The sequence below is a fragment of the Pelodiscus sinensis genome, chromosome 5 (genome assembly GCF_049634645.1).
Source record: "Pelodiscus sinensis isolate JC-2024 chromosome 5, ASM4963464v1, whole genome shotgun sequence".
Classification (NCBI taxonomy): domain Eukaryota; kingdom Metazoa; phylum Chordata; order Testudines; family Trionychidae; genus Pelodiscus; species Pelodiscus sinensis.
In genome coordinates this window covers 18,624,213-18,638,214 of record NC_134715.1, presented here as the reverse complement: position 1 = coordinate 18,638,214, position 14,002 = coordinate 18,624,213, and the positions used below count along the sequence as shown (strand labels likewise).

Sequence of the window (14,002 nt, the reverse complement as noted above, 5' to 3'; positions counted from 1 at the left end):
TACATACAAATTCAACTTAAGAACAAACCTACAGTCCCTATCTTGTACGTAACCCGGGGACTGCCTGTAATAAAGAAAAAATAGAGATAAAAGGAAATATTCTCCAGAATAATCCAAAGCAAATATAGAAATACAGATGCCTTCCTTTTTTTCTAATATGACAAAGTAGCTAAAAACACCCAAACTGGTTGTTTCCATGCCTTCAATGACTTTTATTTTCTGACAGAAAGGAAAACCGAGGGCAGACAAGAACATATTTAAGGTGCCTATGCGTCTCAGGCTGTCATATATTCTGAGCTTTCAAACTCTATTAATCTGTTCAATGTCTATCTACTCAGCTATCCTTTAACCATACCTGAAACAGGTGCTGTGGATGTAAAAGGAATGAGGGCACGCACAGCGATATACATAGCTTGACCTAATTTATGGGGGGAAACAGGGACTAGGATATGTGAAAAACCAGAAATTTAGAAAAAGGATTGTGTGTACATCTTACCCTTCTCCCCTGCCTCTGTCTAAGCTGACCAAGGACATACTGAAGTTGCATCTTTTCTGATCCAAACAGAGATAAAGAAATGTTGTCATGGGGCTTAAATTGTGTTCTTATACACAGATTATTGAGAGTAGTAATCATGTCTACTATAGTAGTGCCTAAAGGCCAATCACAAGTGAGAGAACTGCCAAATGTGGCACCCAACTAAGGAAAAAACTCTCCCCACATTTCCATCGTACACCAGAGCCTAGGGGGACCCAGGTTAGGGGATTTTGTGGGCTCCAGTCCTGCAGGGAGATGGTAGGGAAGCTGGAGCACCAGAGTGGGCTCCCCAGTACTGAAAGGGAGGTTGCATGCAGGTAAACCAGGGGCAGCATCCAGCCCCGGGGCCATAGGTTCTCCACCCCGATCAAAATAGACAAGATAGACACAGGACGGGGGAAGGGGTAGAACACAGCAGCAGAGTGAACAATGTGATGGCAGCAAACAGTACATTGGTTCCATTATTTTTTGGGGGGAGGAGAGAGTTACTTAGGAGGGATCGGCTAAATAGAAAGACAAAGTAAAGATAGAGCAGCGAGGTAGACAGGATAAGGGAGAAGATGACATAAGGGGGAATTGTGCAGTGAAGTCAGGCAAAAAGACTTCTTCAGGAAGAAGGCTGGAAGAAATTGCCCATAGGCACAGGGCACACAAAGCCCAGTCAAAATAGTACAAAGTTCTCCCTAGATGCAATGTGGACATATCCTAACACCCATAGCTCACCCTTATCAGCTGATTTGGAGTCATGGGGCTCAGGCTGCAGGGCTGTTTAGTTGGGCTCAGACTGAAGACGAGAGTTTGGGACTCAGCTGACTTGTCAGCTGACATGGGCCAGCCATAGGTTTAATTGTAGTATAGACATATCCTCAATGTGCAGAGAGGCCCCTGCTTTGTATGTTTCTGCTTCTATCAGGTGAGGTCTGACTCATTCCTCTCTGCAATTTCTCCCCCTGCTCCAGGCCACATGGTATGGGGAGGCAGAAGTGCAATTTCCATTGAAATTGCTGATATACAATCCATGAAATCCCACTGAAATAAATGGGATGCATGAGGTGTCACACAGCACTGAATTTGCCTCCATAGTATTATATTTGTCACAATATAAGTTACTAAGCAATAGTTATCAGGGTGACAGAGAGAAAAATTAAAAGGATTTTAAACTGTATGAAAAAGGTTTAAGACAGTGCCTGCCTTTGTACTCCTGTTGTTCGACTGGTTTCACTTTGCAATGGCTGCCTGCACATCTAATTTACCTTGGAGAGGATGCAGCAAAGGAGTGTTGTTAAAGCAAAGGATGTTTGACATATTCATTTGCAACACACATGCTATAATCCCCAGACACGTCCTTACAGTCACAGTATCTGAATCTCTTCATGGACACACTATGTGGCCTAGTGGAAACTTTTTTTTTTGTATCTGTATTGCCTTATTTATTAATTTTTAGTAGCTGTCCAAGAACATTTAGTTGGCAAGCTGTCCATGTTGGTTTCTTATCTCGTTGAGTCATGACTTAGCACCAATTAACGGTGTTATTAAAATGAAACACAAAATGAGACCCAAAATTAGTTTGATTTGTTTGACGTTATAATCTTATGGTTTTAATAGCTCTGGTGTGGCCAGTTGTTCTTCAAGGTCTGGAATGAGTACATTAAACAATGTAAATGGGCCAAATGAATTCCTTAAATCCTTCCTCTGAATTATTTGCATGCTTTCATTTTAGAGTTATTTTAAAGAGACTAACCTCTGCCTCAGTTACATTTTTGTCTTAATTTTCTTCTGCGCACAGGGTTGGTATGTAATACTGTATTTATCATCCAACTGAGGATGAAAGATTCAGATAGATCCTGCAGAAGCAGAGCTTCCTATTCCTTGGAGAGAGATATTTCTTCCTGGCCAAGCCAAATACAATCTTCAAAGAGCCTTCTATTTATCACCTGTCTGAGCAGCACAGGGCTCTCTTGCTCTCTCTCTTTCTCACACTGACTGTGGCATTTTTTCCTGTGAGGTGTATGGGGCGGTATGTGTGTGGGGGGGAAGCGAGAGCGAGCACTCATGCATGCATATGCAGGAATAGTTGGAAGTGCATGCTCATTGGGAATGGCCTTATAGTTATTTGGAAAGAGAGAGAGAGAGGTTGGCTGATGGCTGCTGTGCTAAAGCTTAGCTCTTTGATACCATCACGTGCAAACACTTATTCCTAGAAAGCAAAGCTATGGGAACTCCGACAATACCGCTTCTGTCAACTTAAAGACAGAAAATGCCATGTCTTCAGGAATTAGAACTCAAAGACTGTAATTTGGAATTACCTGCCAGTGACTGGTTGCTTTCCTTAGCTAAAGGGAGCACACAACATACAGCTGTGTGTTTTGTGCTGCATTTTATGATTGCCCTGAAACTTATTTGTATAGATTTGGCAGGCAAGCTAGAGTGATGGATTTTTTAAAGGGGCTTCTCAGCTTTATAAGCACCTTGCAAACTGGACCAAAATATATTTTCTCAAAAATGTCTTTTCCCATCCCAATCAATTTTTAGCTGTCCCATTTTCTGACACCTTCGAACTCTATACCTCAAATGTATTTCAGCTTATGACACATTCTAGCAGGATATCATAAGAGCACTTCCCCTGGACCGTCTCACCTCTCCCTCTTTCATGACATTTAGTGTTTGGTAAATCTTGGTGTTGAAAAATACAATCCACTGTATAACGGTGGTGGGTGGAGTCACTTTTTTATAAAACTCCTAAACGGTTTTTGTTATCTTGTAGCTCTTTTACTGTTAAGAGCTCACCAGTAAGAAATGGCTTCCTCCCTTTTTTTTAAAGACCCTTTCCTTCATGTGCAATCATCAACTGCCATGACAGCATGGGTATGTAGGATATGCTAGAAAGTGTATTTCAGTAGAAACAAAGGCAACAGCTCTGAAATGGCTTGATTGGCTTGATAGATCTAAAAAAGATTGAACAACTAAACATGAAGAAACATGCAGCAGTTCAATTTTCTATTATAATTAATTCTCCCCATCTTCAAATTTAAATTAATCCTTTAAAATTGGGCCTTGCTAAAATAACAAAACATACTGGTTTCTCAGGGCCCTAGTTTATAGAATCAATTTTAAATTTTCAATCTGGAGAGGTTATCAGAGGGATAAATTCTATTCTCTTGTCATTCACACATTGAAGTCACTGATGAAAATATTCACAAATCTCATTCTGTGCTATTTAATGGATAATAAATGTGATGTTTACTCTTCTAAGAACTCACTTGACAAACAAGTTTTTACTTAATTTTGTTTTCTCAAAGCAAATTACATTTAAAAGATTCCTATGAGGTTTTTAAAACAAGGTCATGCTTTTCTGCCTGCTTTCTGCAAAACACATAGGATTCATAACCATGAGTGAAAGTTTTCAGAAGCAAAAGTCTAAAAACAAATCTGTGTATTGTGTTCAAACCTACATAAATCCTACTTCAGGACACTGAAATGTCTTTTGTTATTAGAGTCCAGTAATCCTACTCTCATTTTGGATTCTGACAAATGTATTCTTCTTTCATGTCTCTAAATCCTCAATCGTTTTCAAAGCAACTTTTTTTTGGACTTACATTTTAAAAGGTAATGGAAAAGGAACTGGGCTAAGAACACCCAATCCTTTCTGCTAGGGCAATGAGCTGCATAAAATCCATGTATAAATCAATGAAGATCATTATTTTATGTGCAAATGCAGCTTCAAATGTTAACAACAACAATTAAAAAAACCAGCATTGTGCATCCAACAGAGCATCTCCAATTGTCAAGGGAAAGGAAAACCATGTTTCATACCTTCTGAATGCCTGCTGGTGACTCCAGCACATTGTTCTCTGAGCCGTTACTTCTGTTAATCATTCGCCACATTTGGGAATACATGCTGTCCCTCTCAAAAGGATTCATCCCCTTCACTCGAACATGCTCATAGACTGCAGAGTCCAAGACAGTGCCATAAGGAATATCCGTCTGCCTGGAGAGATCCTGGAGAGACCTTAATTGGTGGTGAAGAAAAGAGACACAGGAGACATGATTCCACATTTTCAAGCTGAACGGGAGCTGCAGGCAAGCAAAGGGCACACATATGAAGACAGCTGCCAAGTCACTGTTTTGTTTGTTTATTTTCTTAAAAGACAAAGTAAGACTAGGAGCAACAGAAAATTGCTTTTATGCTTCGAGACAGAAAGAAAAGTGTGAGGCCGAAGGGAAGGGGGGAAATGAGATCAAAGGGGAAAAAAGAGAATGTTGCAAGGAACAAGAGTGTGTTCTCCAATGACAGTCGCTTTCTTTTAGGAGGGGGCAAAAGGGAATGTTTTTAGCCACTCCAACAAACGTAAAATTAATCTGATAAAAGCCTGGTAATAGCCTAAAGCAGTGGTCCCCAACCTTTTGAGGTTGTCGGGCGCCAGGGGGCATGGCCGTTCGCCCGCCGGGCACCAGGGGGTGGGGACACTTGCGCGCCCGGGGGCGCCCTCCCCATAGCCGCATGCCCAGGGCCGGGGTCCCCCCATAGCCACGCGCCCGGGGCCCCCCCATAGCCGCGTGCCCGGGGCTGTCGCTCCCCCCCCCCCCCAGAAGCGCTGCGTGCCTGAGGCCGGGGCCGGGGCCAGGGCCGGCGCTTCACCCCCTCCCCCCCGCAAGCGCCGCGCACCCGGGGCCGGCGCTTCCCCCCCCTCCGCAAGCACCGTGCGCCCGGGGCCAATGCTCCCCGCAAGCGCCGCGCCATGTGCCCGGGGCCAAGCCAGCCCCGAGCACCTGGCGGGCGCATGGAAATGCCCCCGCGGGCGCCATGGCACCCACGGGCACCGTGTTGGGGACCACGGGCCTAAAGTAATGTCCCTCTATTTTACACATTACCGGGGACACTCAAACTGAAATCAGAAAGATCAGGAAAAGAGCTCACTGAATATATCTTTAACAGGGGTGGGCAAAACGGCCTCCACAAGCTGGATCCAGCCCACCAAGTGGGTTGATCTGGCCCACAGAAGGCCTGCTGAGCCCCCACCTCTAGGCCAATCAGGGCCTAGAACCGAGCTTAGAATCAACCCTGGAGGTTGACTCTAAGTGCCACATACCCGAGGGCAGGGAATAAGAGACTTCGCATGCTCCCTTTGCCTCCTGGCCAGTCAGGGCTTGGGGGCGGGGGGAGCACATGAAGTCTCCTCCCACCCTTCTCCCGTCTCCTAAGTGACACACGCTCCTTGTAGGATGGGGACAGGGTGGGAGGAGACTTCATGTGCTTCCTTACCCTAGCCTCCTCCCACTGCCAGAGTCATAGGCACCTAGAGGAAACCACCAGCTCTGGAGGGAAGCAAAGACTTCATGTGCTCCCCCACCTCAATTGGGGTTGTGGGTGGGGAAGCATGGAAGTATCCTGCTCCTGCCCCTGCCCCTGCCCCTGCCCCTGCCCCTGCCCCTGCCCCTGCCCCTGCCCCTGCCCCTGCCCCTGCCGCCTGAGGCCCCACCACTACTGGGGCATCCCCCGGGGCCACTTCAAAAATTCCTGAGCTGGTCCCTGGTAAAAAATTATTGCCCACCCATGATCTTTAACTATTAGGCCCAAGCATTATTTAGAACTGGCATGTTAAACACTAGAAAACAGCTGTCTTTGCTGGTACATACAGCATCAAGACATACACTCAGCATCCAGACTAGATTCACAGTAGACTGGGAATGCTGCATAGCATAATTTCCAGAAGCTGGAGACTTCTGTTCTATTTTTATGAGCTTCCACTACTTTCAGTTCACAATAAATGTGCTCTGTTTGATAAGTTCTTTAGCCTTATCCACTCTTTGTTTATGTCTGTATGAGTATATACACTCATACAGTATACACAGTATAAAAACTCATTATATAGAAACTGATTTAGGGGTTTCTAGTGATGGCCAGAATATGTTGTATCTACCCTGTCTTGGCCTTAAAAAAGCTTTGTTATGGTCCCTTCAAGGTTTCAGACAAGACCTCTTTGCCCCTATTTACTCATCCTATTGTACCACTTAACCAAACCTTGATTTCTTTAATGATATGCATTACAGTATCAGAGGGACTGCTGTATTTTATCTAATACTTAGGACCCATTAAAACTGTTGCTGGCCCAAATTAGTTTTTATGTAACTGAACAAATCTAATGAATGACATTTAAGGACAAAAAAATTATCTGTCCGTATGCAGTCTTAAAGTAGGTCAGAAGTTCTTAAAGTGGAGCAGGATACGCTGGAGTGGGGCACAGACTGTATTTGGCAGGATGAGGGACATTAGTATCTTTAGAGGAAAAAACTCACTGTACACATTTTACCTACATCAATGAAAAGCAAAGCTCATTCCTCCAGACATGTCCAGTCCTCAGATAGGACTGTACATTTGTCTCTGGATGGCACTGTGTGTTCTAGTGGATTGCAAAGCGTTATACAAAGTCATAGCCATGTGTAGATTAATCCATTTTCTATGATGCAGAGTGCTCATTTAATTGTAAGCAGGACCACAGTTGCAATTTTACTTTTGCTCTTATTACAATAGGTTGTTCGTTCTGTTTGTGTCAACGCCTTGCTGTTTTAAATATTTAGTGACAGTTGCATGTTGATTTTTTGTATTGGCATATGTACTTGGAGGGGTGTGGGGGGGTGGCTAACCTACTACAGACACAGAGAAGAGGGCACCATCAAATAAGTTTGAGAACCACTGAACTACACAATGGGAAACTGCAAAGATTTATGTATAACCACTAAAAATGGAAAAACAAATCTGTGATACTCAGCAGCCTGCAACCTGTTCATTTGAGCTACAGCCTCTTCCCGCCTTACAAACCGGTTACAGACCAAGCAACTGGCTGTAACTCGATTTGTTCGTAAGTCAGACCCCACAGAGTTACACGCAACCATGCTGTTCATAAGTATGGATCGCGTTTGTAACTCGGGGTCCGCCATTTACGACAGCTTTGGTTGTAACTGCGAACGGTCGCAACTCGGGGACCAGCTGTATGTCAAAGAGGAGGATATTCAAAAAAGCCTGAAGGGCAAAAATAAAGGACATAAAATCCTTAGATGTGGCAGGGATGCTATTTAAGAAAACAATAATATCTCATCCAGCATGTGTAATGCTGAACAAACATAGAACCAGGAAAGCAGAAAGTAAATCAATAACTATGACCATATTGTGATAAAAAATCTGCATCACTGAATCTCAGAGTCTGGGGCAGCTATATTGGTCTTGCAGGGCTTGAGCAATGGGGCTATAAAATTAGTGTAGACATTCAGGCTCAGGCTCAAACCTGGGCTTTGAGACCCATGGGTCTCCAGCTCAACCTGGAACATCAGCAATTTTATAGCCCCACTGTCTGACATCTGTAAGCCTGAGTCAGCTGACTTGGAAAAACCATGTAAAGGGGAGAGGCCGATGTAGAACTTATCTAGAACTGGCTTTTTGAGGATAAGGGATGCAAGTATTCTCATGGAGTAATATGTCAGAAGACGTAGTGCTGGATCTAATTAATAATTTAAAAAATAAGTCACTAAGTCCAGATATTATGCACTCATGTTCTGAAAGGGCTTGAATATGAAGTGACTGAGCAGTTAGCAAAAATACACAATCTCTCATTAAAAACAGCTACTGTCTCAGAGGACTGGAGGGTAGCAAACATACCTATATTTTTAAAAAGCCACTAGAGATGACCTGGATGATTACAAAACAGCAAATCTTACATCTAACCTGATAAATTAGTTAAAAAAATTAAAAACAGAATTTAAAAGATCTAGAACCGTGGTCACCAACCAGTAGATCGCGATCTCCCGGTAGATCTCAGGGACTCTAAAAGTAGCTCTTGAGCCCTCTCTGAACTGCACGCCTGCGCAGTGCATTTACATTAGATTTCCTCATTTGAGGAGCAGCTACTCACCGAGCAACAACACAGGTGAGTAGCTGTGAGGAATGGTGGGAGCTGGAAGGTCAGGAGGGCTTAAACACCCCAGACAGCTGACTGTGGCTTTCAGCTGAAAGAGCTGCCCCGCGCTCCAGCTGATCTGTGGCTTCTCCTCTGCACCTGCCCACATGGAGCTTGGTGCACCCTGGCTGAGCACCATGGCCAGCTGGTCAGGCAGCCGCTTCTCTTCGCTCCTACCCGGCTGCCCTGCGCTCAGCCCAGGGAGGCTGCGTCTAGCTCCAGCTGTGCTGGAGCAAACTTCCCGGGCTGAGCGCAGGGCAGCCGGGAGGGAGCGAAGAGAAGCGGCTTCCCAGCCAGCTGGTCAGGCAGCTTCTTCTCTGCACCAGCCCACGTGGAGCATGGTGCACCCTGGCTGAGCACCACTTCCAAATGTTGAAAAACCTCTTCCAAATGTTGGAAAAACCTTTTTAAAAAAGCAGCAGTATAAGGATTGGGGATAGCAAGTGACGGAGAGAAGGAGAATAGAGAGGGCGGAGCTTCAAGGAAGGGGCGGAGCTTCAAGGAAGGGGTGGGGCGGTAGATCTTGGCTTGGTCTGTCATTTAAAAAGTGATCTTGGGTGTAAAAATGTTGGAGACCATTGATCTAGAAGATAATGAAATCCAGAATGATTTCTTCAAAGGAAAATTATAGTTTGTTAATCTAGTAGAATTCTTTGAATCTATCAATAATGTAGTGAAAAAGGCTTTTGAGAAACCTTTTAGGTTGGATATTAGGAAAATCTATTTCACTAGGAGGGTGGTGAAGCACTGGAATGGGTTACCTAAGGAGGTGGTGGAAGCTCCACCCCTAGAGGTTTTTAAGTCCCATCTTGACAAAGCCCTGGCTGGGATGATTTAGTTGGTGTTGGTCCTGCTTTGGGCAGGGGATTGGGTTTGATGACCTCCTAAGGTTTCTTCCACCCCTATGATTCTATGAAGGGCCAAGATCCATGAAGGGACTTAGGCACCTAAACCCTAGATTTAGACATTGCTGTTATCCCCCAAACCACTACTTAACTGCTATAAATTCTGTACCTAAACTCACTGGATGTGTACAATTTTCTGTAAAATCTAAGTTTTGCTTACACCTACATTTTTGTTGCTGGGCACAAGAACAGTACCTCACTGTAGGCATCAGGATGCCTATCACACACCAAAGCCCTAGTGTGATCCAGCAGTGCATAGGCATTCCCCTACCTAAGGCTGTGTCTAGACTACATGCCTCCGTCGACGGAGGCATGTAGATTAGCCAGATCGGAAGAGGGAAATGAAGCCGCGATTAAAATAATCGCGGCTTCATTTAAATTTAAATGGCTGCCCCGATCTGCCGATCAGCTGTTTGTCGGCAGATCGGGGGAGTCTGGACGCGATGCCCCGACAAAGAAGCCTTTCTTCATCGACACAGGTAAGCCTGGTTTCACGAGGCTTACCTGTGTCGATGAAGAAAGGCTTCTTTGTCGGGGCATCGCGTCCAGACTCCCCCGATCTGCCGACAAACAGCTGATCGGCAGATCGGGGCAGCCATTTAAATTTAAATGAAGCCGCGATTATTTTAATCGCGGCTTCATTTCCCTCTTCCGAGCTGGCTAATCTACATGCCTCCGTCGACGGAGGCATGGAGTCTGGACACAGCCTAACTTGCCAGCAAGACCCAATGGTGCAGGCCTGCTCAGAGCATGCCTAATAGATCAGGTCCCATTCAAAATCCAGCCAGAACTGAAGGAAGTTCTTACTTTCTCTTTTGACTTGTAGTCCAGTGGTTAAAGCACTCATATAGGATGTGGGAGACCCAGTTTCAATTTTGTCCTCTGCTTGATGGGGAGAAAGAATTTAAAGATGGGGTCTTCTGACTTTTCAGAAGCGTGCCCTCACTAAGCTGTGGGATAGTCTGATGTTTCTCAGTCTTTCCTATTGAAGCTGTTCCAATTTAACTATTTGAATAGTCACGGAACCAAAGAAAAGTGACTATTACAGCCTTTGATTGTAATGACTTTTATAGCCTGCTGGTTAAGGACTCACCGGAGAAGTGGGAGATGCAGGGTCCAGTCCCCCTGTTCTAATGGTCATTTATTTGTACAAAGTGAGATAGCTGCAACAAGACTGAGGGAGACTGACATCAGAATATCCCACATCTCAGTGATCAGGGCAATCTCCTGACAGAACAGCTTCAAATCTTTTTTCCTCCTCACACACCGGGTGAGAACTGAATACTGGATTCCCTACATCTTGGGTGATTTCTGTAATCAACAGGCTAAAAGTTACAGGAGAGAAATCACCACTTACTCTCACATTTCATGGAAGGACTGTTTAGGTACCTAGGCCTCCTGTTTCCAAGAGAAGTGATGTCCAGAGAGGAAAGTGAAGAACTTCAAAGAGATCTAAGCAAGGCTGATGATAACACAGTGAAGTTTGGTGTTCATAAATTAAAGGTAATCTATATTAGAGTGAAATGTTAAACTAGTCACCTTCTAAATTAACTGTATCATCTGAAGAAAGAGACCTGCACACCACTGTAGATAGCTCAAAGAAGGGTTCAACTGAATAGGCAGCTGCACCCAAAAATGAAAATAATGCCCCCCCAACATGTTAGGGAGTTAGGAATGATAAATAATAGGAGAATAGGGGTACGTTTACACTACAGTGTTATTTCGAAATATCTAATTTTGAAATAGTTATTTCAAAATAACATGTCTACACACAAAATGCATTTCAAAATAGCATTTGGCTATTTCGAAATAGCACATCCACACTGAGTGGATGCTGAATCGCATTTAAGGCCTGCCGGAACCAGGTCAGGCAGGGCATCAGGTCAGGAGTTACTTTGTGTGGCTGCTGCCTGAGGCTATCTGAGGCCTGTGCTTACAGGAACCCTCCCTGCACAGCCGGTTCTCAGGTTTCCCTGCTTGCTTGCCTACTTAGATGAGGGACAGCAAAGCATTTTGTCTCTGCGTGCTCTGGTTGCCCTCACGTGGGACACCACCGCACTCTGCAGCATGGAGCCAGAGCTGCCCCTGAGAACTCTGGTGCTTGTCATGGACGCATTGCTGCAAGCCTGGCTGCACTTTCTGCAGGCTGCCATCCAGGAGGTCCATCAGGGGGCTGTCAGTATCCAGGAGGTCCTGAGAGAGAGCTTCCACCCTGAGGATCACTAAGAGCCTCCCTGATGTGTAGATGTACCCTATAATAATTATAATTCCTTTACATAAGTCAGTGGTTCAGCTTCATCTGGTAATCACCTGATCTCAAAAAAAGAATAGAATCACAGAACTAGAAGGAACCTTGAGAGGTCATCAAGTCCAGTCCTCTTCCCTCATGGCAGGACCAAGGGCTATCTACACCACCCCTGACAGGTTTTTGTCTAATTCTTTTGTAGAATTAGTGAGTGTTCAGAAAATGGAAATGCTTAGAAGTAGAGTAAATCTCTCATATGAAGAGACATTGGAAAGGCTGGGATTTTTTAATTTAGAAAGGAAGTGAATAATGAGAGGACATAAAAAGTACATAAAATACTGGCAGGTCTAGAGAAGGTAGATCAGGGACTCCCATTCTTCCTGCCTTATAACACAAGAAAAAGCCATTTGATGAAATGAAAAGTTGGAATTTCAAAATCCATAATAGGAAATCCTTTTTTACACAGTCCATCATTAGAACATTGCTATGTGGAACTCTTTGTGGGAGGGTACTGCTGAGGAAAAAACCCCCAGCAAGATTCAATGACAGAGTGGATATTTATATGGATAAAAGGAATATCCAGAATTATACTATTGAATGTTTATATACATTTTCAAACCTTCTCTTAAGGATTAGGGGGGATAGGGGAGAGACATTATCCTACATCTGCCTAATGCAAAGTTTCTTGCACCTTCTTCTGAAGCATCACATGCTGGCCATTGCCAGAGACAGGAGGTTGTGCTAGATGGACCATTTACCAGGTCTTTGCATTAACAATCTCGTGTATGTTTTCTAAGAAAAAGAGATTTTTAATCTGGTGTCCTAGATGAGAATTTTCCCTCCCCACTACTGTCATCCAGTAGTGGATGTACTCCAGTGATGTTTTATGCATGTATCTGTCAAGAGTTTTGGTATAATTGATGAAAGGCAATATAACACGTTTAAGATATTATATTCTCCAATTCTGGGTTGCTGCTGATGCTTCTGTTGTTAATAAGTTTCTGTATCTCCTGGCAGCAATCAGAAACATAACAAATTCTGTCACAGGCCATATATCAGAATGATCCACAATTGTTCAGTTACTGGCCATACACATTACTGAAATAGGGGAGTGAGAAGTACTTACTGAGTCCCCAGTTTCTAATGACAACACCTACCAAAATTGTAATCAGTCGCTTACAGGACTCTGTGTAGCCATATAATTTCCAAGATAACAACCAACACAGCAATTTTTCGACATGTATTACTAACTGCAAGCATAAAAGATATGTGGAATTGCTACCATGGAACAGTACACTTAGAAATGAGAGAGAGAAAAACAGTTTCCCTGCACCTCTTGTAATTCTAAAAGCAATTTTATTATATATAAAAGGGTAAGCCAAAGTGCTATATGAATAATTGGGGGTGGAAACAGAATTAAGACTGGGAGAGTTCTGGTTTTAATCCATTTTTACTAGCTTGCAACAGCAGCATAAAATAGGGCAGGAAATGGAGAAGTATGAGGATAGAGAGTGTGTTTATCTCCTTATTAAGGGACAAAAAGCCACAACTGAATTATTTATTTCGAACATTACATAACTAGTACAATAGCAGTCAGAGCCTAAGTCTGACTGCACCCTATGACTACGGGCAGTCTAGTGACCTGCCTTGAAAATTGGAGCATGACCTTTGTTCTCCCCATTCCACAACTCTACACAACACCGATAGCTACTCCATGAAGGGAAGAGGAGAGAGTGTGTGTGAGTTCAAATTCTGCACATCTGTTAAATTCTGTTTACCAACAACACATCCTAAACCCTGGTTCACCTGCCCCTATTTTGATGGTTAAATAGACATTCCCGGCTTGCTGATTCTGTGTAGAGGCATCATATTTAAACCACAAGAGCTAGAGATGGAAAATACCCATCAGTTTATTGAGCCAACCTCCAGCAAGGACCAATGCACTATGACTTCATTTGATATGTGGTCTGCTTCATGCATAAATTTTGCATTTGCATCTATACAGATTTGGGGAGAGACATTCACAACTTAGCTAAGAGGCAACAGAATAAAACAAACACCAAACAATCTTACAGTTTAGGAGCTTCCTTCGGTCTATGAACAGATCAGTCTTTATGACCCATTCTTCTAAGATTTTTTTTTTTGGGGGGGGATTTATATAATTTCTATTAATTTTTGTAAATTATAATTTTGCTTTTTAATTTATCTTTATTTCTGGAGTGAACAATTGATTCTCCCATTCATAGGCATGAGATTTACATTACTGACTTCCATTAGAGTTAATGGGCACATGTGTAAGTCCCACCAGCCACTGCACATGTACACACAGGAGCATAAATCTCAAAATAAAGACAACTTGGTGTCA

At 43.6% G+C, this 14,002-nt stretch overlaps 1 protein-coding gene across 1 annotated transcript in view; it reads right to left on the bottom strand.

Moving 5' to 3' along the window:
* The window catches only part of GRID2 (glutamate ionotropic receptor delta type subunit 2), a 1,112,728-nt gene that overhangs the window by 162,575 nt on the left and 936,151 nt on the right, over positions 1-14,002 (bottom strand). Inside the window, exon 13 of the mRNA XM_006111957.3 lies at positions 4,349-4,544. Within this exon, the coding sequence (XP_006112019.1) occupies positions 4,349-4,544 (196 nt within the window). The remainder of the gene's footprint in view (positions 1-4,348; positions 4,545-14,002) is intronic.